General features: G+C 32.7%; 1 protein-coding gene across 1 annotated transcript; it reads right to left on the minus strand.

Moving 5' to 3' along the window:
• Positions 1-924: 924 nt before the first annotated feature.
• LOC134257288 (uncharacterized) lies at positions 925-19,419 on the minus strand. Its single transcript, XM_062739924.1, has 5 exons — positions 19,315-19,419; positions 10,594-10,615; positions 4,723-4,850; positions 2,932-2,979; positions 925-2,845 (listed from the first exon to the last, which is right to left on the minus strand). Exon 5 carries the CDS (start codon positions 2,715-2,717, stop codon positions 2,220-2,222), a length of 498 nt encoding a protein of 165 aa, XP_062595908.1. The 5' UTR covers positions 2,718-2,845; positions 2,932-2,979; positions 4,723-4,850; positions 10,594-10,615; positions 19,315-19,419; the 3' UTR covers positions 925-2,219.
• Between the last annotated feature and the right edge of the window lie 271 nt (positions 19,420-19,690).

Genomic DNA, 19,690 nt, shown 5'->3' on the forward strand with positions numbered 1-19,690 from the left:
TTTTGATTGGTTGCCCGGATAATCGAAATAGAAAGTAAAAAACATGATTGACAGATGCAGCATCGTTGAAAAAGGAGGGAATTTTCTTTTTAAGTAAGAAACATTGCACTTGTTTTTACGTGCGTGACTTTTTTTCTTTGAACGACACTGCACAAAAAATTACATGTTGAATTTCCGATTTTTTTCACCCAAAACACCGATAAATATCTATATTTTACTCCTCATTGTTTAAAATTATGCGCCATTCCACGCCAGTCTATAGAATTGAGCACAAACATTTTTCTTTCCCAATCGGTCAGTAAAATCCGTCACCGATATTGGAGATTGTTCACCAAACGGGGGATAACTGACCATTTGGTGGGGTCAACCTGTTGAAGCAGGTCTTTCAAACCTTAATTTTTGTGACGTTTGAAATTTTTGACAGTTTTTAAATTTTGTCCAATTTCTCTTTTTTTCATTGTTTTTATCCTCTAATATTATGTATCTTTTCAGATATTGGAGAAGATCCAACCAGCTATTCTCAAGAAAATGCTGTTTTAACTTATTTTTTTTTTGTCTATTTTTGTACATTTGAATAAAAATTATGCAGATTTTATTTATAACTTTGTTGGTTATTATTTCAATATTTTATTACATTAAACTTCGAAGAGAAATATTTAAAGCACTGGGCTTTTGAAAATATAGAAAGGAGGGATGTTAACAAAATAAATAAAATATTTTGAATATTTCTCAAAAATAAAGGGAACCTTATTTTATCGGATGTTGAGTCTATTATTAGAAACAAATGCATGCAATATAATCAGTTATACTTCATAGGTGTAGAGATCCTCCTCAAAGAGACATTTAAATTTGTGACAAAAAAGACATTTGGACAAGAAAGATATAACAAATTTCTCCGCATGCTTAATTAATTGACCTCAAATATTAGGGTAATTCAAATTTATTATGGCTCTGTGGAATATTAAAAAATTTTAACATACATAACAACATACAATTTTTAGAAATGTAGGTTAAGATATAAATCTGCTCAAAAGCTCAGGAGCGAACTTAGTTAATGTTTTTACTTGAGAAATCTCATCTGACCGGAAAAACATTTTGATTGTCATATCGAGACATGGTAAAAAACATTAAGTTACTACAGAATATTTCCAGACTTTATTTAATTTCTATGTAAAGAATAAGTTAAATGCAATTATATAGCTATAGGGAATAAATTCATGAAAATAAAACATTTTCTTTGTACAGTAACAAGTATGCATTTTGCTTTATTGGTATATCACGGAAGCTCAGTCGGTAGAGCGCTCAATCCGTGATTGGAAGATCGTGAGATCGAATCTCGCCTGCCATAGACCTAAGTCAAGTCGATAAAAAAGTTAACAACTGTTCCTTCACTGGTAGACACTTTGAAGTGAAAATTACGGGTCCTTCGGATGAGACCTTAAAAACTAAGGCTCCACGTCACGACAGGCGTTGGCACCATAAAGATTCCTAACTGCTCAATGACCCAATGACCCTGAGTGCCAAGTAAAGGTCAAATTTGAAGTCCTTCACTGACCTATGATTCCGTCTCTATACAAGGTGATAATTCTTAAATGGAACGTAAAACAACATACAGTCAATCAACGCTATAGATTTTTCATTCTTCAATTTAAGCCATGTTTACGAGCAAATGAAAAATCCACATTCCAAAAGATCTATATGTTTTAGAGGTCAATATAATGTTTGTCGTTGATTTAATTACTTTTCTCACATCTTGGCTGAGATGTGCGCTCCATTTTCTCCTGATATTCGATCCATTGTTCCTCATTAATTTCAAGAACTGGTTCTATATCCGACGCTTGTTGTGTACCGTCCACCAACGGTGTAAAAATATGTGTCTTCTTGAGTTTAATCCAGCCTACCAAATCTTTCTTCGAAGAAAACCTAAGTAAATCTGGGAGGTGGAACTTTCCAAATGTTAATAGAGTTATTCTCTTTATAATTTCATGTTGTAACACATAAACTGACGACTCTACCTGCAATACAAATTCCAGTGGTATAATCCTTTGTAACTGTACATTTTTGCTTGCGTTGAGACCACACGTTCTAAATATTTCCCTAAGCTTCTCGTTCAATTTATTCACATCTATTTTCATATCACTTATACTCATAAATACCAATATTGCAAACTTTTCTTTTCCCTCTGGAGATTGACACATTTTTTCTAAATATAAACTTAACTAACGCAATGGTCTATTCAGAAACAAAACAGGATTTTTTTGAAATTCTCTACATCTCGATAACAATGTGCAAATTTCTGGGAAACCTAATGATTCAGTGTGCTTCTTTGATGCAGTTTGTTCTACATTAGAAAACGGTGTATCTGGATTGTAATGTTCGAAAATGGTGTGAAGGATCTGAATCCGGTCTGCGTTTGTAAAACTCTTCCAATTTGTATAAAGACAACATAAATCATTACTTTGTTCTACGCAATCCCTGATTTCCCCTGTTATTTTTCCCCAGGCATCCTCAGTTGAAGTGATTATTAGAAATATGTCATTAGATGTCTGTATTTGTTTACATAAAGAGATTATCTTTTCCAAAATATCTCTTGTTTCTATTTCAGAAATGTTCTCTCTTGGTAATGGTTCCTCTACGATGATAGAGTCCTGACAAGTACTCACATCAAACTTCAGTATGTCTTCTATTACAACTGGTGTCCTACCAGTAATGGACATATAAACTTCTTTGGCTGTTGTCGAATTCCCAGATCCCCATTCTCCAATCAAACACAGAATTTTCCCATTATTTTTTAGAAAAGCATTTGCTTTGTCGAATATTGAAGTTTTGTAGAATGGCGGTATATCTGACAAATTTAAATGTTATATTAATCAGTGAAAAAATGAGCTATGATTTTTTTAAATTGAGAATATTCTTTATTTAAAATTTTACCTCGAGATAGTAAATGGATTTTTTCTTTTTTTCTATTTCTGGTTTGCTCTACAATGAATAACATTCTAGATATAATTTCAATCAAATATACACGTATCTGAAAATATTAATAGTTATTCTCGTTTATGAATAACTAAAACCCTCGGGGCCACATCGCTCACCTGAGCAACTACCTTGGTAAAAGCAAAAATCAGTTCAGTATTGAAAAGTCTAAATATATTATAAAAGTAGGTTCGAGGGAAGAGGGGGTATTTTAACAAACTTTAATCTACACTTCCTAAGAATGCTTTTGATTTAATATGACATTTAATGGCATTGCTGTTTATTAGATGCAATTTTTTTTATAAATATAGCATATATATTCCTTTGTTATGTTATCATCCAATTTGATGGCTCCTCTATTCTCTTGATTAGTCATGATTTGAACAAATTTAAATCTACATTACGCTTTTCAATGCTTTTTTAATTGATGACCGATCATGGCTTTGTGAAGAATTTTAACGATTTTTTCCCATGTATGCCTTCTTAAAACCTTGATCACCCATTGTGGCTGCACTCTACCCCTAGGATTCATGATTTGAACTAACTTGGATTTACATTACCAGAGAATGGTTTCATATAACTATGTCCAATCACAGCTTTGCTGTTCTTAAGAGGGAAAATTTTAAAGATTTTTTTTCAATGTTATCCTACTTTGATCACATATAATGGCCCAACCTTGCCCCAGGGGTCATGATTTGAATAAAAATGAATACACACTACCAGAGGATGCTTCTATATAACTATGACCAATCATGGCTTTGCTGTTCTTGAGAAGATTTTTAAAGATTTTTTCCTATGTACATGTATTCCCATATTAAACTTTGATACCCCATTGTGGCCCACTTTACCCTGGGGGATTATGATTTGAACAGACTTGAATATTCACTACCAGAAAATGGTTCTATCTACATGAGTTTCCTCTTTCCTGTTCTAGTGGTTCTCGAGAACAAGATTTTTAAAGAAAAAAAATTCCTAAGTATTCCTATGTAAAACGTTGATACCCTATTGTGGCCCCACTTTACCCCTGGGGTCACAACTTGAACAAACTTAAATATTCACTACTAGAGAATGCTTCTACATGAGTTTTATCTCCTGCCCCAGTGATTCTTGAGAGGAGGATTTTTAAAGATTTTTTCCTATGTATATTCCTATGTGGACCCACCCCGCACATGTGCAAAAACTTGAATTTATACAACTTGAGTATGCTTCCAAATGAGTTTCATCTTTCCTGGCCAAGTGGTTCTTGAAAAGAAGTTTTTAAAAGATACCATTCATAATTATCTCCCCTTGGTAGAGGGCGTGGCCCTTCATTTGCGCAAACGTGAACTCCCTTCACCCAAGGATACTTTGAGGCAAGTTTGGTTTAAATTGGCCAAGAGAAGAAGATGACAATGTGAAAATTTAACGACGACGACAAGAACGACGCCAACGACAACGACAACGGCAGACAACGGCAGACAACGGACAAATTTTGATCAGAAAATCTCACTTTAGCCTTCGGCTCAGGTGAGCTAAAAATAAAAGATCCTTTGTATGAATACAATAAACATTGATATTGAAAAAATGTTAACGAGGAATATTATTCAAGGTCAGGAAAATATTGGTTTCACGAAGAACCTTCAAAAACATTTGCATATCTGACGAATTATTACGATACACTATCCTTCCTTATCTTTCGATATTTATTGATATGGTTAACTTTGATCTTCTACATTATTGATATTGAATAATGCTAAAACTTCTACTCACGTGATCTTCTGAATCTATAACACAGAAGAGCTACCACACTGAGGACAACTAAAAGGACTCCCCCTGCCACGCTCAGTGCTATGGTATCCTTCGGCAAGGATGAGGGTCCACCATCAATCAGAGTTGTACTTTAACAAGGAAGAAAAAAAAGAAAAGAAATAAACAACTTGATAGTTTATATGGTAGATTTGATTTCTATTTCATGTTTGATAATTTGTAAGTAATCATGAAACAAATTTCATTTCAATAAAGCATATATATATGTTACTCAATACTAGTCTACTATTTCCCACAGACCATATAAACTATAGATGAAATCTGTTTTAAATTGATACTGATGCGATTATTTGTGCTCAGGTGGCATAAGGTTGCAAAATTTGAGAATGATAGCAAACATAGCTTGAGTTTGATTAATGTACACATAGAATCATGCATTTACAGCATTATAACCGACATGAATATCAAACTTAATTAACATTACAACGTTAACTCATATAAAACGAATATACACATAAAAAAACATAAGGATAAATTGGTACAAATGTGTCATGCTAATATGGAAAAAAAGGAAAGAAACAAGACCGTGCACTAATAAAGTCAAAATAACTCAACATTTACAAAATTCAGTGAAACTACTTAAATAAGATGTGTTTGTGAAACACTGCTGCCCCCATATGGCAACTTAGCGAAGATTAAACTTTTCTTAAATGCAAACTCTCTGGAAATACAATTCTGAAATATGAAAGTAGGCCAAGGTTAAAGTTTTTTTTTTATAAGTTTGGAAATATCCGAGGCCAAGGTCAAAATATCATGGTAATTGGTATCTAATGAAAGGGTTTGGCACAAAAAAATTCATATGTGAAGTATGGAAGCCCTAGCCCTAACCCTTCAAAAGTCATGGCAAAGGTTAAAATTTTTTAAAAGTAGATCAAACTCCAAGGTCAAAGATCTTGCTATCAAATGAAAGTCTTGTTACAAGGATTAAATATATAAAGTATGAAAACACCAGCCCTGACCCTTTAAAAGTTATAGTCAAGGTTTGCTTTTTAAAAGTAGGTCAAACTCTAAAGTCAAAGGGTAAGGGATAGGGCTTTCATACTTTACATATGTAATCGTTGTGAGAAGACCCTTTAATGGATACCATGAACTTTGACCCTTTGACCTACTTTAAATCAAACCTTGACCATAACTTTTAAAGGGTTCGGGCTAGTACTTTTACTTTACATACTTAATCCTTGTGACAAGACCTTTCATTTGACAGCAAAACATTTGATCTTTTGACCTTGATCTTGGAGTTTGACCTACTTTTTAAAATTCTTAACCTTGGCCTTAATTTCTGAATGGATATGGCTAGGGCTTCCATACTTTACATATGTACATTTTATGGCAAGACATTTCATTGGATACCAATTACCTTGACCTTTTGACCTTGAGATTTTCGTACTTATGAAAAAACATTAAACCTTGGCCATCACTTTTGAAAGCTAAGGGCTAGTGATAATGTTCTTCACATATGTAATCCTTGTGAGAAGACCTTTCATTGGATACCAAGTACTTTGACCCTTTCACATTGACCTTTTTTTTTTTTTTTGTAATAAGATTTTATTCAGTATTTTTTATAAATAACAACAATACATAAACAAAAATAATGATAGAGAAACATGAAAATCTATATGTTGTTAAATACATCAATTGTTTACATATTTTTGCCAAGTTATTACAAAAATAAAGAGTAAATCCGATGTGTTTTCGATTATAACATTTTTTTATAGTGCATATACATATAATGGAATCATGTTTTTTTAAAGACAAAGTGTTGCAGAGTATAAATATACAAAATATATACTGAAACAGAGTTGAACTAGCAATTATGGTCCACCGGGGTCCTAAAACCACAAAAAGTCCAAACACTCCCCAGTGGACGATGCTACTTGAGACTGTTCTCTCGAAGTAGCTGCCTAATTAAAAAAAAAAAAACATGTATACATCATATTCTTAATGTTTCTGCAAATTTTGAAAAAATATGTTTATCACAATTCATAAGACGTAATACAGAAGAATATTGAATAAGTGTATTTTTGACATATTTTAACAAATCTATTTCAGTTTCTTTCAGAGATTCAATTCTACAGTACATTTTGTATTTATATATTTTATACGCTATAAAAGATATTAATAAATTCAAAGATTCAACCTTATCGTTCTTTTCTAGATAAAAGCCAAGAACGATGTGTTTCCATTTTATATCCATAGTTAAAAAAGTTCCTAATTTTTTCCAAATCTTTTCAACTATTTTACATTCAAAAAGTAAATGTTTTGTGGTTTCAGTTGTTTTGCATAAAGTACAGTTGTCCCCCTTGTCCTTTATCCATTTACTTAAATAGGTATTGTTGCAGAGAATATTATGAAGCATTTTATAATTAAATTCAGCGACTTTGTTGTCATTTATATCTTTGATTTTTCTCATGTATATATTTTGCCATAGATTTGAGTCGTTTACAGGAATTGAAAACTCTTGAGAAAGTTTAATTTGATAACACGGTTTCACGAATTTTTTATGTATCAAAATTTTATAAAAAAAATGGCATTTCTTACCATTTAGATTTGAATCCCCTGTTGCAAAATGAAATCTCATTTCATTCTTTATGTTTAAATATTTGGCATTAGATAAGTCACATTTTTTACACAATGGTTTAATTGCTGATAATAAAGTTTTATATTCACAAAGCCAGTTCGACTTTCTTTTAATAACAGTGGAAAGCATTTGTAGTGTTTTTATGTTTCCGTTATCATCTATTAAATCTTTTAAATAGAGAATATTACTGTTGACCCAGTTGTTGAAAAATAATGTTTCTCCTTTTATTTTGATATTATTGTTATTCCAAATGGGTTGTTTTAAAATATCATTAGGTAATGTATTTTCGAAGTTACACATTTTTTTACATTCGTTAAATGAGATTAGAATTTGTTTGTAGAAAAGCGGAAGCTTGCCTATTCTGTCAAGCGCTTTTAAACTAGTTTCAGAAAATTGTAAGACGTAATTCAGATTTAAATTCGATTTTTTCAAAAAACTCTCAAAGATTTCAAATACAGTGCCCTTAGAAGATATCAGTCGCGGTATCCACGCTGCTTTCAGAGCCTTGAACTTGCATTCAATATCTGTAATTGATAATCCTCCGTCAGTTAAATCGCCGATCAGTGTATTTCGTTTGATTCTTTCCGATTTGTCCCATAAGAAATTAAATAAAAGTCTTTGGACCTTACAGATATATTCTTTATTTGGTATACACAATATAGATGCAACATAAACTAGTTTTGAAATTGCTAATGTTTTGATTATACACGATTTACCAAAAACCGTTAATTTTCTACGCTTCCAAGATTCAAATAACTTTTCAATGTCGTGGTAGATTTTCATCCAATTTTTATTGTAGCATTCTTCTTTATCGTGTCCTATATAAATACCTAGACATCTTATTGCTTTATTTGTTGCTTTAATACCGTCGATTTCATCATACATATCTTTGAGCCCCCCTAACAGGATACATTCCGTCTTGTTTATGTTGATTTTTGATCCGGCGTGATCGCAAAACTCGTTTATAATTTTCAAACTAAAATCGAGAGATTTCTTGTCATTCAGAGCAACTGTTAGGTCATCTGCATGTTGTATATTAATAATTTCTTTATCATTTATACTAATTCCTGATATATTTGGTTCGTTTTTGATTTTTATGGATAAAATTTCAGCTACAAATAAGTATAGTAAAGCTGATATTGGACATCCTTGTCGGATTCCTCTCGTCATATTACATGTTTTAGATAACCATCCGTTATTTTTCATTTTGAATTTAGGGTTTTTATATAATATCTCTACCCATGTAATAAATTGATCGCCAATATTAAATTTTTTTAATGTTTCAAGAAGAAAGTTCCATTCTACGGAATCGAAAGCTTTTTCAAAGTCGAGAAATAATCATATGCAGTCTCTCTTCTCGGAATTACAATATTCAAAAATATCTAAGATTAGCCGAGCATTTTTACCCATGTATCTGCCTTTAACATAAGCCGTTTGATTTTTATTGATTGTATATGATAATATATTTTGTAACCTTTTAGCTTAAACACGAGCTATGATTTTATAATCAGTGTTTGTTAAGCTAATTGGTCTATAATTTTTTAACAATTGTTTTTCGCCTTTCTTGTGTATTAAAGATATCACAGACAACTTTTGAGATTCAGACATTTCTTTTTGTTTAAAGATTCCTTTAAGTGCGTCATAAAAAATGGGCCCTATAATGTTCCAAAAACATTGGTAGAATTCACATGGTATACCATCTAAGCCAGGAGACTTTTCTCCTTTCATTTCAAGTACGGCATTTTTGCATTCATCAAGTGTAGGGAATTCATCTAACATTAATTTGTCCTTCTCGTTCAGCATTGGTACTTCAATATTGCTTAGATAACTCGAAATCTTAGCGGTTGGAATATTTGTAGTTTTAAACGATTCGTATAATAATTATTCATTTCTCCGATTAATGAATTTGTATTGTTTATTAAATCGCCAGTAGGCGTTTTAAGTTCTTTAATTACATTAGACGTTTGATTTTGTTTTTCAAGATTTAAAAAATATTTTGTATTTTTTTCGCCGCTCTCTATCCATTTTGCTTTTGATCTTATTTGTGCCCCTTTTATTTTTTTGTCATAAAGTTCACATTGACCTTAACCTTGGAGTTTGACCCACTTTTACACAACAAATTCAAATTTTACTTTGGCCCTAATTTTTAAACGGTAGATACTAGGAATTTCATGTTTCATATCCCAATTTTTTATGGCAAGACCTTTTATTTGAAACCAAAAATTTTGACGTTTTGATCTTGGAGATTTCCGTACTTATGAAAAAAACTTTAACCTTGGTCGTAACTTTTGAACGGTAAGGGCTAGAGCTTTCATACATTCTTCCTTGTTAGAAGACGTTTTATTGGATATCAACAATTTTGACCCTTTGACCTTGACCTTAGACTTTGACCTACTTTTACAAACTTTAATCTTGGCCATAACTTTTGAACGGTAGGGGCCAGGGCTTTCATACATCCCATTTGTAATCTTAAACACAAGGCCTTTTTTTTTGGAAACCAACGCCCTTGACATTTTGACCTTGACCCTGGAGTTTGTCCTATCTTTAAAAACAAAAACCTTCACATAACCTTTGAACAGGTGGTGCTAGGGTGTTATTTTTCACATTTGTATTTCTTTTGAAAAGGCCCTTCTTTGGGAACCAGTATATTTGATCTGCATTTGAGAAAGCTTAACCTTCGCTATGTTGCCATACGGGGGCATCAGTGTTTCACATACAAATCTTGTTATATCTAAAAATCCATGAATCCTTAATTAAACAATTGGATAATACAGATTTTCCAGGAATTATATTTTTGTCTACTTTTTCAGGAGAGTAAATTTGACTATATTGATAAAATTTTATATTTGCTCTAAAATTCATGGATGAATAATTTTTACGAGTATTTTTTTCTGCAGAAAAATGCCATAGAGAAACTATAGAAGCTGAAGACAGACCAAGGAAAGAAGTGTAAGTATTCTAATGTTGTTATTTTTTCCTAGTTACATGTATATAACATTTTTATTATCTATTTGATGTCTTTTTAGAAATGGTTTTCACTTAACACTTAAATAATAAATATTGAACTAAGTATGCATGCCAGTAGAAAATGAAGACAACGATCAGTTACAATGCTAAAATGCCATTAAACTTAAATTTCGTTTCTCTGAATTCACCAGATGTTGAAAAATTTGTTCTTTACTAATATCTTTTCTATCATTTTCATAATTTAATTCTCTTTTCCTTGGTATACATACCCTTCCTGTACACAAACTGGATCTAAAATTCACCATTTAACAATAAAAACGCTTTAATATAATGACTGAGGAAGGTAAGTTATTCAAATAGTATTTCTTCTTACCTGAATTAAATTAAAAAAAACTATGTTAAATTCAAACAGTATATACATGTACGAGGGTTGTGACAACGCACTTTGAAAAAATTACGCACTTTGAAAAAATTTTTCAAAGTGCGTTAAAATTGGGACAAAATCAACGCAATTTGAAAAAAAATTTTCAAAGTGCGTTAAGAGTCTACATCAATATATTTTACCATGGAGACCCTTAACGCACTTTGAAAAAAAAATCATATTTTAGTCATGGAAAGATTTTATTTGTTATTTATTTTTCAAAAAATTAAGCCTAACCCTAACCTCAAAAATGAATTGATTTACTCCCGTCGAAAAGAGGAGAAGACGGGAATAAGATCCCTCAGTCCAAATCTTTATCTTTCCAATACAAAGGTGTCGGTAACAAACGGGAGAGGGGAGCAATAAACCTAAAAAAGGTATGCTGCATTTTCAATGCTTATACGATGTATATATCTTTCCAAAATAAGTGGGAGGCTTAGCCCCCCATCCCCTCCCCTGGCCCTTCGCCCAGTCTCGATGTCTATGCTATACTCAAAGCATTCATATAATTATGTATTTACCTAACTGGTATGACGTTGAAAACTTTCAATAATAAATGAGTTAATTAAAACAGATGAAAACTAGAAATTTTTAAGTACAGTAAAACGTATGAGAGAGAAAGAATTTTCATAGTTTTGAACAATCAAATTGGCCCCTTTTTATTATGATAAATGCTAAGTTGCTTGAAGCTGTCCTCTGTTAGTGCCCCCTATACACCTTTACATCTACTTATCAAAGACTAGAATTAAAAAAAAGAAGAAGACATGATTTAATGAACTTAAACTTTCGTAACTCTTTTTTTCAAGACCCTTTAATTTTCCCTTTTATTTTATCAAAACCTTAAATATTTAAAACGTCAATATCTCAGATCCTACAGTGACTTTATCATAAAAAAAAAATGTCAAACCAGGATCTGTTATTTATCATACCGATTATTTGAAGCAATATTGATCAATCTTTACATTTTTTTTTCAAAGTGCGTTAATATGGTCGATATTAACGCACTTTGAAAAAAAAATATTTTTTTTCAAAGTGCGTTAGCTTGGTCCCAAATTTTAACGCACTTTGAAAAAAATTTTCAAAGTGCGTAATTTTTCAAAGTGCGTTGTAACAAGGGTTGTCCAAAAAGTTCGTGGACAATGACGTTTTTGTGAAGAAAAAAATGGTCCTATATAAATCTGTTGTATATAAAAATATTTCTTATGAAAAAAAAAATCAGAATGTTTAATTTTTATTGATGGAGCATATTTTTTTAAAAATCTGGGTCTTTAAAGGTCGCGGATAGTGCGCACGAACCAAGGTTAAAATGGCATAAACGCTGATATAAAGTGTTCGGATTACATTGATTATTTTCTATATAAGACAAGTCAAAAATTAATAAAAATTTTATGTAACACAAATAAGGAGGCAATAATCATTTTATCATTTTTATGATATCTTAAGTATCGCTTACTATACGAGGGGCATTTCAAAAGTTCTGGCAACTGTTTAATAAAAGATTAACCGTTTTACGGAAATTATTAAGTTTGATATCATTAGAAAGATCAGAAAAATATACACATATTGTGACGTCACTTTATAATTTTTATGACGTAATAACTCCGAAAATGACGTCAGAATATAAAATGTTTAGCATACTGACAATAAAAATGACGTAACAAAAGACACAATTTGATCAAATTAAAATTTTCAAGAAAACTTTTGCTCATTACTCGGACGCAAGTTAACGGACGCAAATGCCAGTTGGTGGAATGTTTACATAGACTACAATCTATCATATGGTATTTTATTTTGGAGACCTTCTTGTTCTGAAATGGTTTTAGCGAGTGTCAAATTTAGCATGGTTTTATCGAATCTCGCTCAAACTTTTGCGTAAAAGAGACCTAAATGTGACAAAAAGAACAAAGCTGACAATCAAAGAAAAATAGGCGATCGTGTTACAAACTTAGATGGCATAAATTCGTCAGGTGTTTTAACCAGATTTGTGGGATCGATGAAGGCTCAAGAGAAGTTAAGTTTAGTGTGCCCAATATTTTCTCGTAAAATCCAAAATGGCGGCGGCGCAGTTGTAACCCCGCCGTACCTCCACAAATTCGCAAATTTTAATGCATGGAAAATAAATAAGACTTTACATTCTGAGTAACTTATATTCATTTTTTGGATTCAGAAGTCAAAAGCAGTAGTGAGTTTGGGGGCGCCGAAGTTGAATTGATATGAAAAAATACGCACAGAATCCAATCCGGGACAAGATTTAGTACAGTTTATTCGTAAACGGTAAGAGTCCTGTTACTCAAAATATATTTGATGAAAACTGCATTAATATACTTCAGTTTAATACAGGACATGTTTTATTTCAAACAATGGAGAGCTACATAAAAGACCGAAAAGTCAGCCATATCATGTAAATAAAAATCTTAAATGAATGTCTATGATAGCAAAACCGGACATAAACCATGCTCGTAAACAAATCATACAATGAATAATGGAAGTGCTGATAAATAATATCATAGTCCTCCTCTACCTCTTTTGAAATTAAAATTTTCTTTGAAATATTTTTTCAAATAAGCCTTTGACAGAACTTTTACGATCGTCTCATGTGGATAAAAACGCGACTTTTCAGTATGCTTATCATTCTATATTCTGACGTCATTTTCGGAGTTATAACGTCATAAAAATTATAAAGTGACGTCACAATATGTGTATATTTTTCTGATCTTTCCAATGATATCAAACTCAATAATTGCCGTAAAACGGTTAATCTTTTATTAAACAGTTGCCAGAACTTTTGAAATGCCCCTCGTATACAAAGTAATACAGTACAAATACTAAACAAAAACCCTAACAAATATGTGTCAAAACTCGACAAAAAAGCGACGTCGGCCGTCCGCACGGGGCAGCATCCGATCAAAAAAATAAGTTTTTATGCGGTGGAAACGACGTAAGAGACAAAATGTTAAAACAACTCAAAACTAGATGCTGTCATGAGACAGTAATACCTGCACTAAGGTGTTTGCCTCTAAATACACACTCCTTCATATTGAACTTTCCAAGGAAAAAGTCAAAATAATTCTATAATTATCACCGTACATGTATTCGTCAAATCGAGCATAAAATTTTCAGGTGACCATATGATCTATGAGTCTCATATATGTATTTTGTATACTTAATTCATTACCAGTCTGAAATAACAGACTTTAATTAATGAAGTAAATTACTTAATTAGATTCTGATAAATATTTTGCCCATAATTTGGAACTTTTTAAATTTACTTTCTCAACGACATAAAATAATATTTTAGTAAAAAGCGTTTTTGATGAATTTATCAAAATGTGCAAACTGATTTTAGTATTTGGTCAGGAAAAAAAAACATTGAAAATACAACCCAAATGATTTGTCAATGCCTATCTCTCTCTCTCCCCCCCCCCCCCCCCCCCCGCCATCACACACACACACACTCTCTCTCTCACACACATTTTTTAAAGTAGACCTAGATGGCAAAGTTATGTTAAAACGTCGTTTATTATGATAGTTTGAAATTTGTTCTTGTACTAAACAGTTTTACGTGTGAACATCTGATTGAAAATGTCTACATTCACATTGGGTTTGCGTCACCCATTATCATATTTTTAGATGTCACCACTCGGCACACATCGGCTGATTCATACTTCATCTAATGAAGAATTAGATTATTTAGCACATGTATGCTGACGGTGCAGTGTGGTCAGTTAAAATCAGTTGTGTTTTAATTGGATTATATGGATTATATTTCATGAATTCGTTGACAAGACCTATGACAATCGGTAAGTACAAGGTTTAGAATAGACTGCATAAAAATAGATAAATGCAAATGGTTAGGTTGAAGTTCAAAAAGGGTCAAAGATCATCGCATGCCACAGTCGACAAACTTCACATTGTCAAGTTATCTCCCGTTGCGGACATTCAGTAGATACAGGCGGAGATCCAGAATTTTTTTTCGGAAAGGGGAGGGGGGGGGTTCACACCTCAGTCAAAAAATTTCTTTTGGCAAAACCTTTTAATGGGTAACACCAATTTTGACCTCTTGATCTCTTGACCTTGGAGTTTGACCCACTTTTACAAGAAAAATACCTTAAACTTGGTCTAAGTTTTGAATAGTTGGTGCTAGGACTTTCATGCTTAACATGTGTAATCATTGTGAACTTTAAACAGGTATAAATATTTTTAACCTTGACCCTAGAGTTGAACCCAATTTAATTTTAACCTTGGCAATAACTTTTGAACAGGTGAGGAAGTACTAGGGATTCCTCTCTTATTTCCCTGAACTCCTCTTACATTTTACTCAGCAGCCTAATCAGCATTTGGGAGATGGTTGATGGGGTCATATAGATGTGCAGTAAGGTTTTGAAATTTTGATTTTGCCCCAGGGGGTCAAATGGGTGTCGAAAAATGACTGTTTTTAAGCAAAAAACCCGTCTTCCCTGAACTCCTCTTACATTTTACTCAGCAGCCTAATCATCTTTTGGGAGATGGTTGGTGGTGTCATGTAGATGTGCAGTAAGGTTTCGGAATTTTGATTTTGCCCCGGGGGGTCAAATGGGGGTCGAAAAATGACTTTTTTTAATGCAAAAAGCCCCTTCTTCCCTAAACCCTCTTACATTTTACTCAGCAGCCTAATCACCTTTTGGGAGATGGTTGGTGGTGTCATGTAGATGTGCAGTAAGGTTTCGGAATTTTCATTTTGCCCCAGGGGGTCAAATGAGGGTCAAAAAATGACGTTTTTAATGCTAAAAGCCCCTTCTTCCTTGAACTCCTCTTACATTTTATTCAGCAGCCTAATCATCTTTTAAGAGATGGTTGGTGGTGTCATGTAGATGTGTAGTAAGGTTTCGGAATTTTAATTTTGCCCCGGGGGTCAAATGGAGGTCGAAAAATGACGTTTTTTATGCAAAAAGCCCCGTCTTCCCTAAACTTCTATTTCATTTTACACAGTGGCCTAATCCTCTTTTGGGAGAGTTCACTCTTTTGAAATTTTGGTAAAACATCAAGGTCAGGGGGTAAAAATCATAGCATGTTGGGAAACATCTTGTTATGGGTAATGTACATTTGAAATGTGAAAGTCGTATCTCTTCTCAATGAAAAGGAAATACAACATTATTGAAAAGTAAGTTACACTTCAAGGTCAAGGTCAAGGTCACAGAGTCAAAAAGTCATGATACATTTGGAAAGGTCTTTTCACAGGTAATATGAATGCCCTTTCATTTCTCTTTCAAAATGATCAATTTAAAACAATTTGCTTATGACAGTGGGTCAAACTTCAAGGTCATGGGTAATAAAAATCATAGTGTATTTAGAATGGTATTGTCCCAGTAAAAAACTAATACACATGTTTAATGTATAAGTCCTGTCTCTTCTCATTCAAAAGATATGACCATGATGACCAAGGATAAATTTATTGTGACAGATGGACAGACTGACAAACAAATGAGATTTAATGTCCCCTACCTTTAGCGAAAATGGGGGACAATAAATGTCCTTGCTGTTCTTGAGAGGATTTATGTTGGAAAAATTCCCCTGCATATTTACATGTAACATTGGTTGAAATTGGCCAAGTGGTTCTTAAGAAATTAAGAATGTGAAAAGTTTGCAGACAAACAGATGGATGACAGAAAACAGTACATTTCAGAATATGCTTGTAAATAGTTAATCAAGGTGCTTTGGGTAGCGAAATAAAGCTAAACTGGTATATCTAATTCATCCACAGAGCTTAGTATATTTTAATATGCACAACCTTTTCAACTCTTATAATAATTATTTTTAAAATATTTATATCACCATGTTTGATTCAAGGGAGAACTAGAGATATGACCAGAAGTATATCTGTTGAATATGAAATATGTATACTGTGTTTTTTTTTAGTACTTTGTTTGTTTATTGTGACAGCAACTGTTATGGCAGCTTTTGGCAAAAGTTGAAATTTCTCAAATGTACTCAAACTCCAAGGTCAAGGTCAAAGGGTCAAATTGTTGGTATCAAAGGGAAAGTCTTGTCACAAGGAATACACATGTGAAATAAGAGAGAAATCTCTAGTACTTCGGACTACTTCCTCACCTGTTCAAAAGTTATTGCCAAGATTAAAGTTAAATTGGGTTCAAATCTAGGGTCAAGGTCAAAAATATTTATACCTGTTGAAAGTTCACAATAATTACACATGTAAGAGCATGAAAGTCCTAGCACCACCTGTTCAAAACTTAGGCCAAGTTTAAGGTATTTTTCTTGTAAAAGTGGGTCAAACTCCAAGGTCAAGAGGTCAAAATTGGTGGTACCCATTAAAAGGTTTTGCCAAAAGAAATTTACCTATGAAATGTGGAAGCCATTTGTATAGCCCAATCCACTTAAAACTTATGGGCAAGGTTAAAGTTTCTGTGGACAGACAAACAGACATAAACACAGGAAACAAAATATGTATAATTATAAAGTCAAATGGAAAAGTTTTCTACTATTATAGAGTCATAAGATCAATTGTCATTTCAGGTACAGGGATTCAGTGGCTAGGGAGATCAGACACCCCCCCGGAATTTGCAGTTATTTAAATAAGACTATTTACTGAAGAGAATAAGAATGACTGTGGGTATCCTCTCCCTTAGAAAACAGGGACCCCACCATCATTGTTTTTATTATTATTTTTAATTTGCTTCTCAGGAAATCTTGGACTGGATTTTTTTTTTGACTGAGGTGTGACACCCCCCTTCTTTCCGGGAAAAAAAAAATCTGGATCTGCGCCTGTATATACTGAATGTCCACAATGGGAGATAACTTGACAATGTGAAATTTGTCGACTGTGGCATGCGATGATCTTTGAGCCTTTTTGAACTTCAACCTAACCATTTGCATTTATTTATTTTTATGCAATCTATACTAAATCTTGTACTTACCGAATGTCATATGTCCAGACAACGAATTCATGAAATATAATCCATATAATCCAATTAAAACACAAATGATTTTAACTGACCAAACTGCATCGTCAGCATACATATGTGCTAAATAATTTCATTCAGCAAACCTTTGCCGATTCCGTCGCCTTCATTAGATAAAGTATGAATCGGCCGAGGTGTGCCGAGCAGTGATATCTAAAAATATGATAATGTGACGCAAACCCAATGTGAATGTAGAAATTAAGATGTTCACACGAAAAACTGTTTAGTACAAGAACAAATTTCAAACTATCATAATAAATGATGTTTTAAGATAACTTTGCCATCTACGTCTATTTTAAAAAATGTGAGAGAGAGAGAGTGTGTGTGTGTGTGATGGTGGGGGGTGGGGGGATAGGCATTGACAAATTAATTAAGTTGTACTTTCAATGGGTTTTTTTTTTCCTGACCAAGTACTAAAATCAGTTTGCATTTTGTTAAATTTATCAAAAACGCTTTGTACGTAAATAATATTTTATGTCGTTGAGAAAGTAAATTTAAAAAGTTCCAAATTATGGGCAAACTATTTATCAGAATCTAATTAAGTAATTTACTTCATTAATTAAATTCTGTTATTTCAGACTGGTAAGGAATTAAGTATACAAAATACATATATATGAGGCTCATAGATCATATGGTCACCTGAAAAATTTATGCTTAATTAGATGAATACATGAACGGTGATAATTATAGAATTATTTTGACTTTTTCCTTGGAGAGTTCAATATGAAGGAGTGTGTATTTAGAGGCAAACACCTTAGTGCGGGTATTACTGTCTCATGACAGCATCTAGGTATGCATTGTTTTAAATTTCAAAAATAAAATAAATCAAAATCTATACTTAAAGATTATTGCTAGCACTTGGAAGTGCATAGCGCTTTAAAAAATAAATGAAGTGTGTGTCCATGTCCATGTACATGTGTAAAGTCAAAATCAAAATGTTTGACATTACAATGAAATTATCTTAACGTCAGACTGGTCCGTGCGCACAACCTGCGATCTTAAAAGACCCCGATTTTTACAAAAATATTACGTTCCATCAATAAAAATTAAACCATTCTGACTTGGTTTTTCATAAGAAATATTTTGATATACAATAGATGCATATAGAACCATTTATTTTGACAAAAACGTCATTCTCCACGAACTTTTTGGACAACCCTCGTATATGTATTCATGTATATTTGAAAAAAAAAACAACATTGTACGACTGAATTTTTATATCTTAAGGTTTCTAAGTATTAATTTACTATTCCAATGGGCACTGGAATAAAAAAAAATGTGTGTTTAACAGATTTAAAGGGGCGTAGCAACGGGAGGCAGGGGGGGCCTGCCCCCCCCCCCCCCACTTTTTCCCCAACCTTACTTATACTATAGGAAATGTTAAGTATTAGAATTGGTACTGACACTCAGAAAAAGTATACTTACACCCCCCCCCCCCCAACCCCACAAAATAGGATTTTCGTCTTTGGGCAAATTTTCCTTTTTTTTGCTTGTCAACTTTTTTCAGGTACGTAAAAAAAATTCTCTGGCTGCCCCACCTTTCAAAAACGATGCTACGAGCCTGTTTTATTAGTTAGATAAATGTAATAAATGCTTATTGAGTTGATACTTACATTCATAAACCTCATTGGATTTGAATGCTTTACTTGGACAGTCAGTTGTCCCATGACATGGAACAGTGTTCACATTATTGGAGTCTCTATTGTACTCTGGACAGTAATCTTGTAAAAAAAAAATCAGCGCAATTTTATTTTACGTGACTTTAAAGTTACTTTGTTTATTGGGACAATAAAGCATTTATTATAAGGACTTAGATAATAAACCATGTGCTGTAACACACGTAATCAAAATACAAATTACACAGTATTCATTTATTTCGTAATTACAAACAGTTACCAGCGTTTAATCAATGTAGAGATTCGAGTCTTCAAATGGAATAACTTGATTTCATGAACACGTCGGACAAATAGACCTATGCGTAAAACTAGT

This window comes from Saccostrea cucullata, unplaced genomic scaffold (genome assembly GCF_032062105.1).
Source record: "Saccostrea cucullata isolate Sc308-1 unplaced genomic scaffold, CSIRO_AGI_Scuc_v1 ctg1885, whole genome shotgun sequence".
Taxonomy (NCBI): domain Eukaryota; kingdom Metazoa; phylum Mollusca; class Bivalvia; order Ostreida; family Ostreidae; genus Saccostrea; species Saccostrea cuccullata.

Excerpts from the sequence above, each read along its gene's own strand:
- LOC134257288 (XM_062739924.1), bottom strand. The coding sequence starts at position 2,717 with ATGTCCATTACTGGTAGGACACCAGTTGTAATAGAAGACATACTGAAG.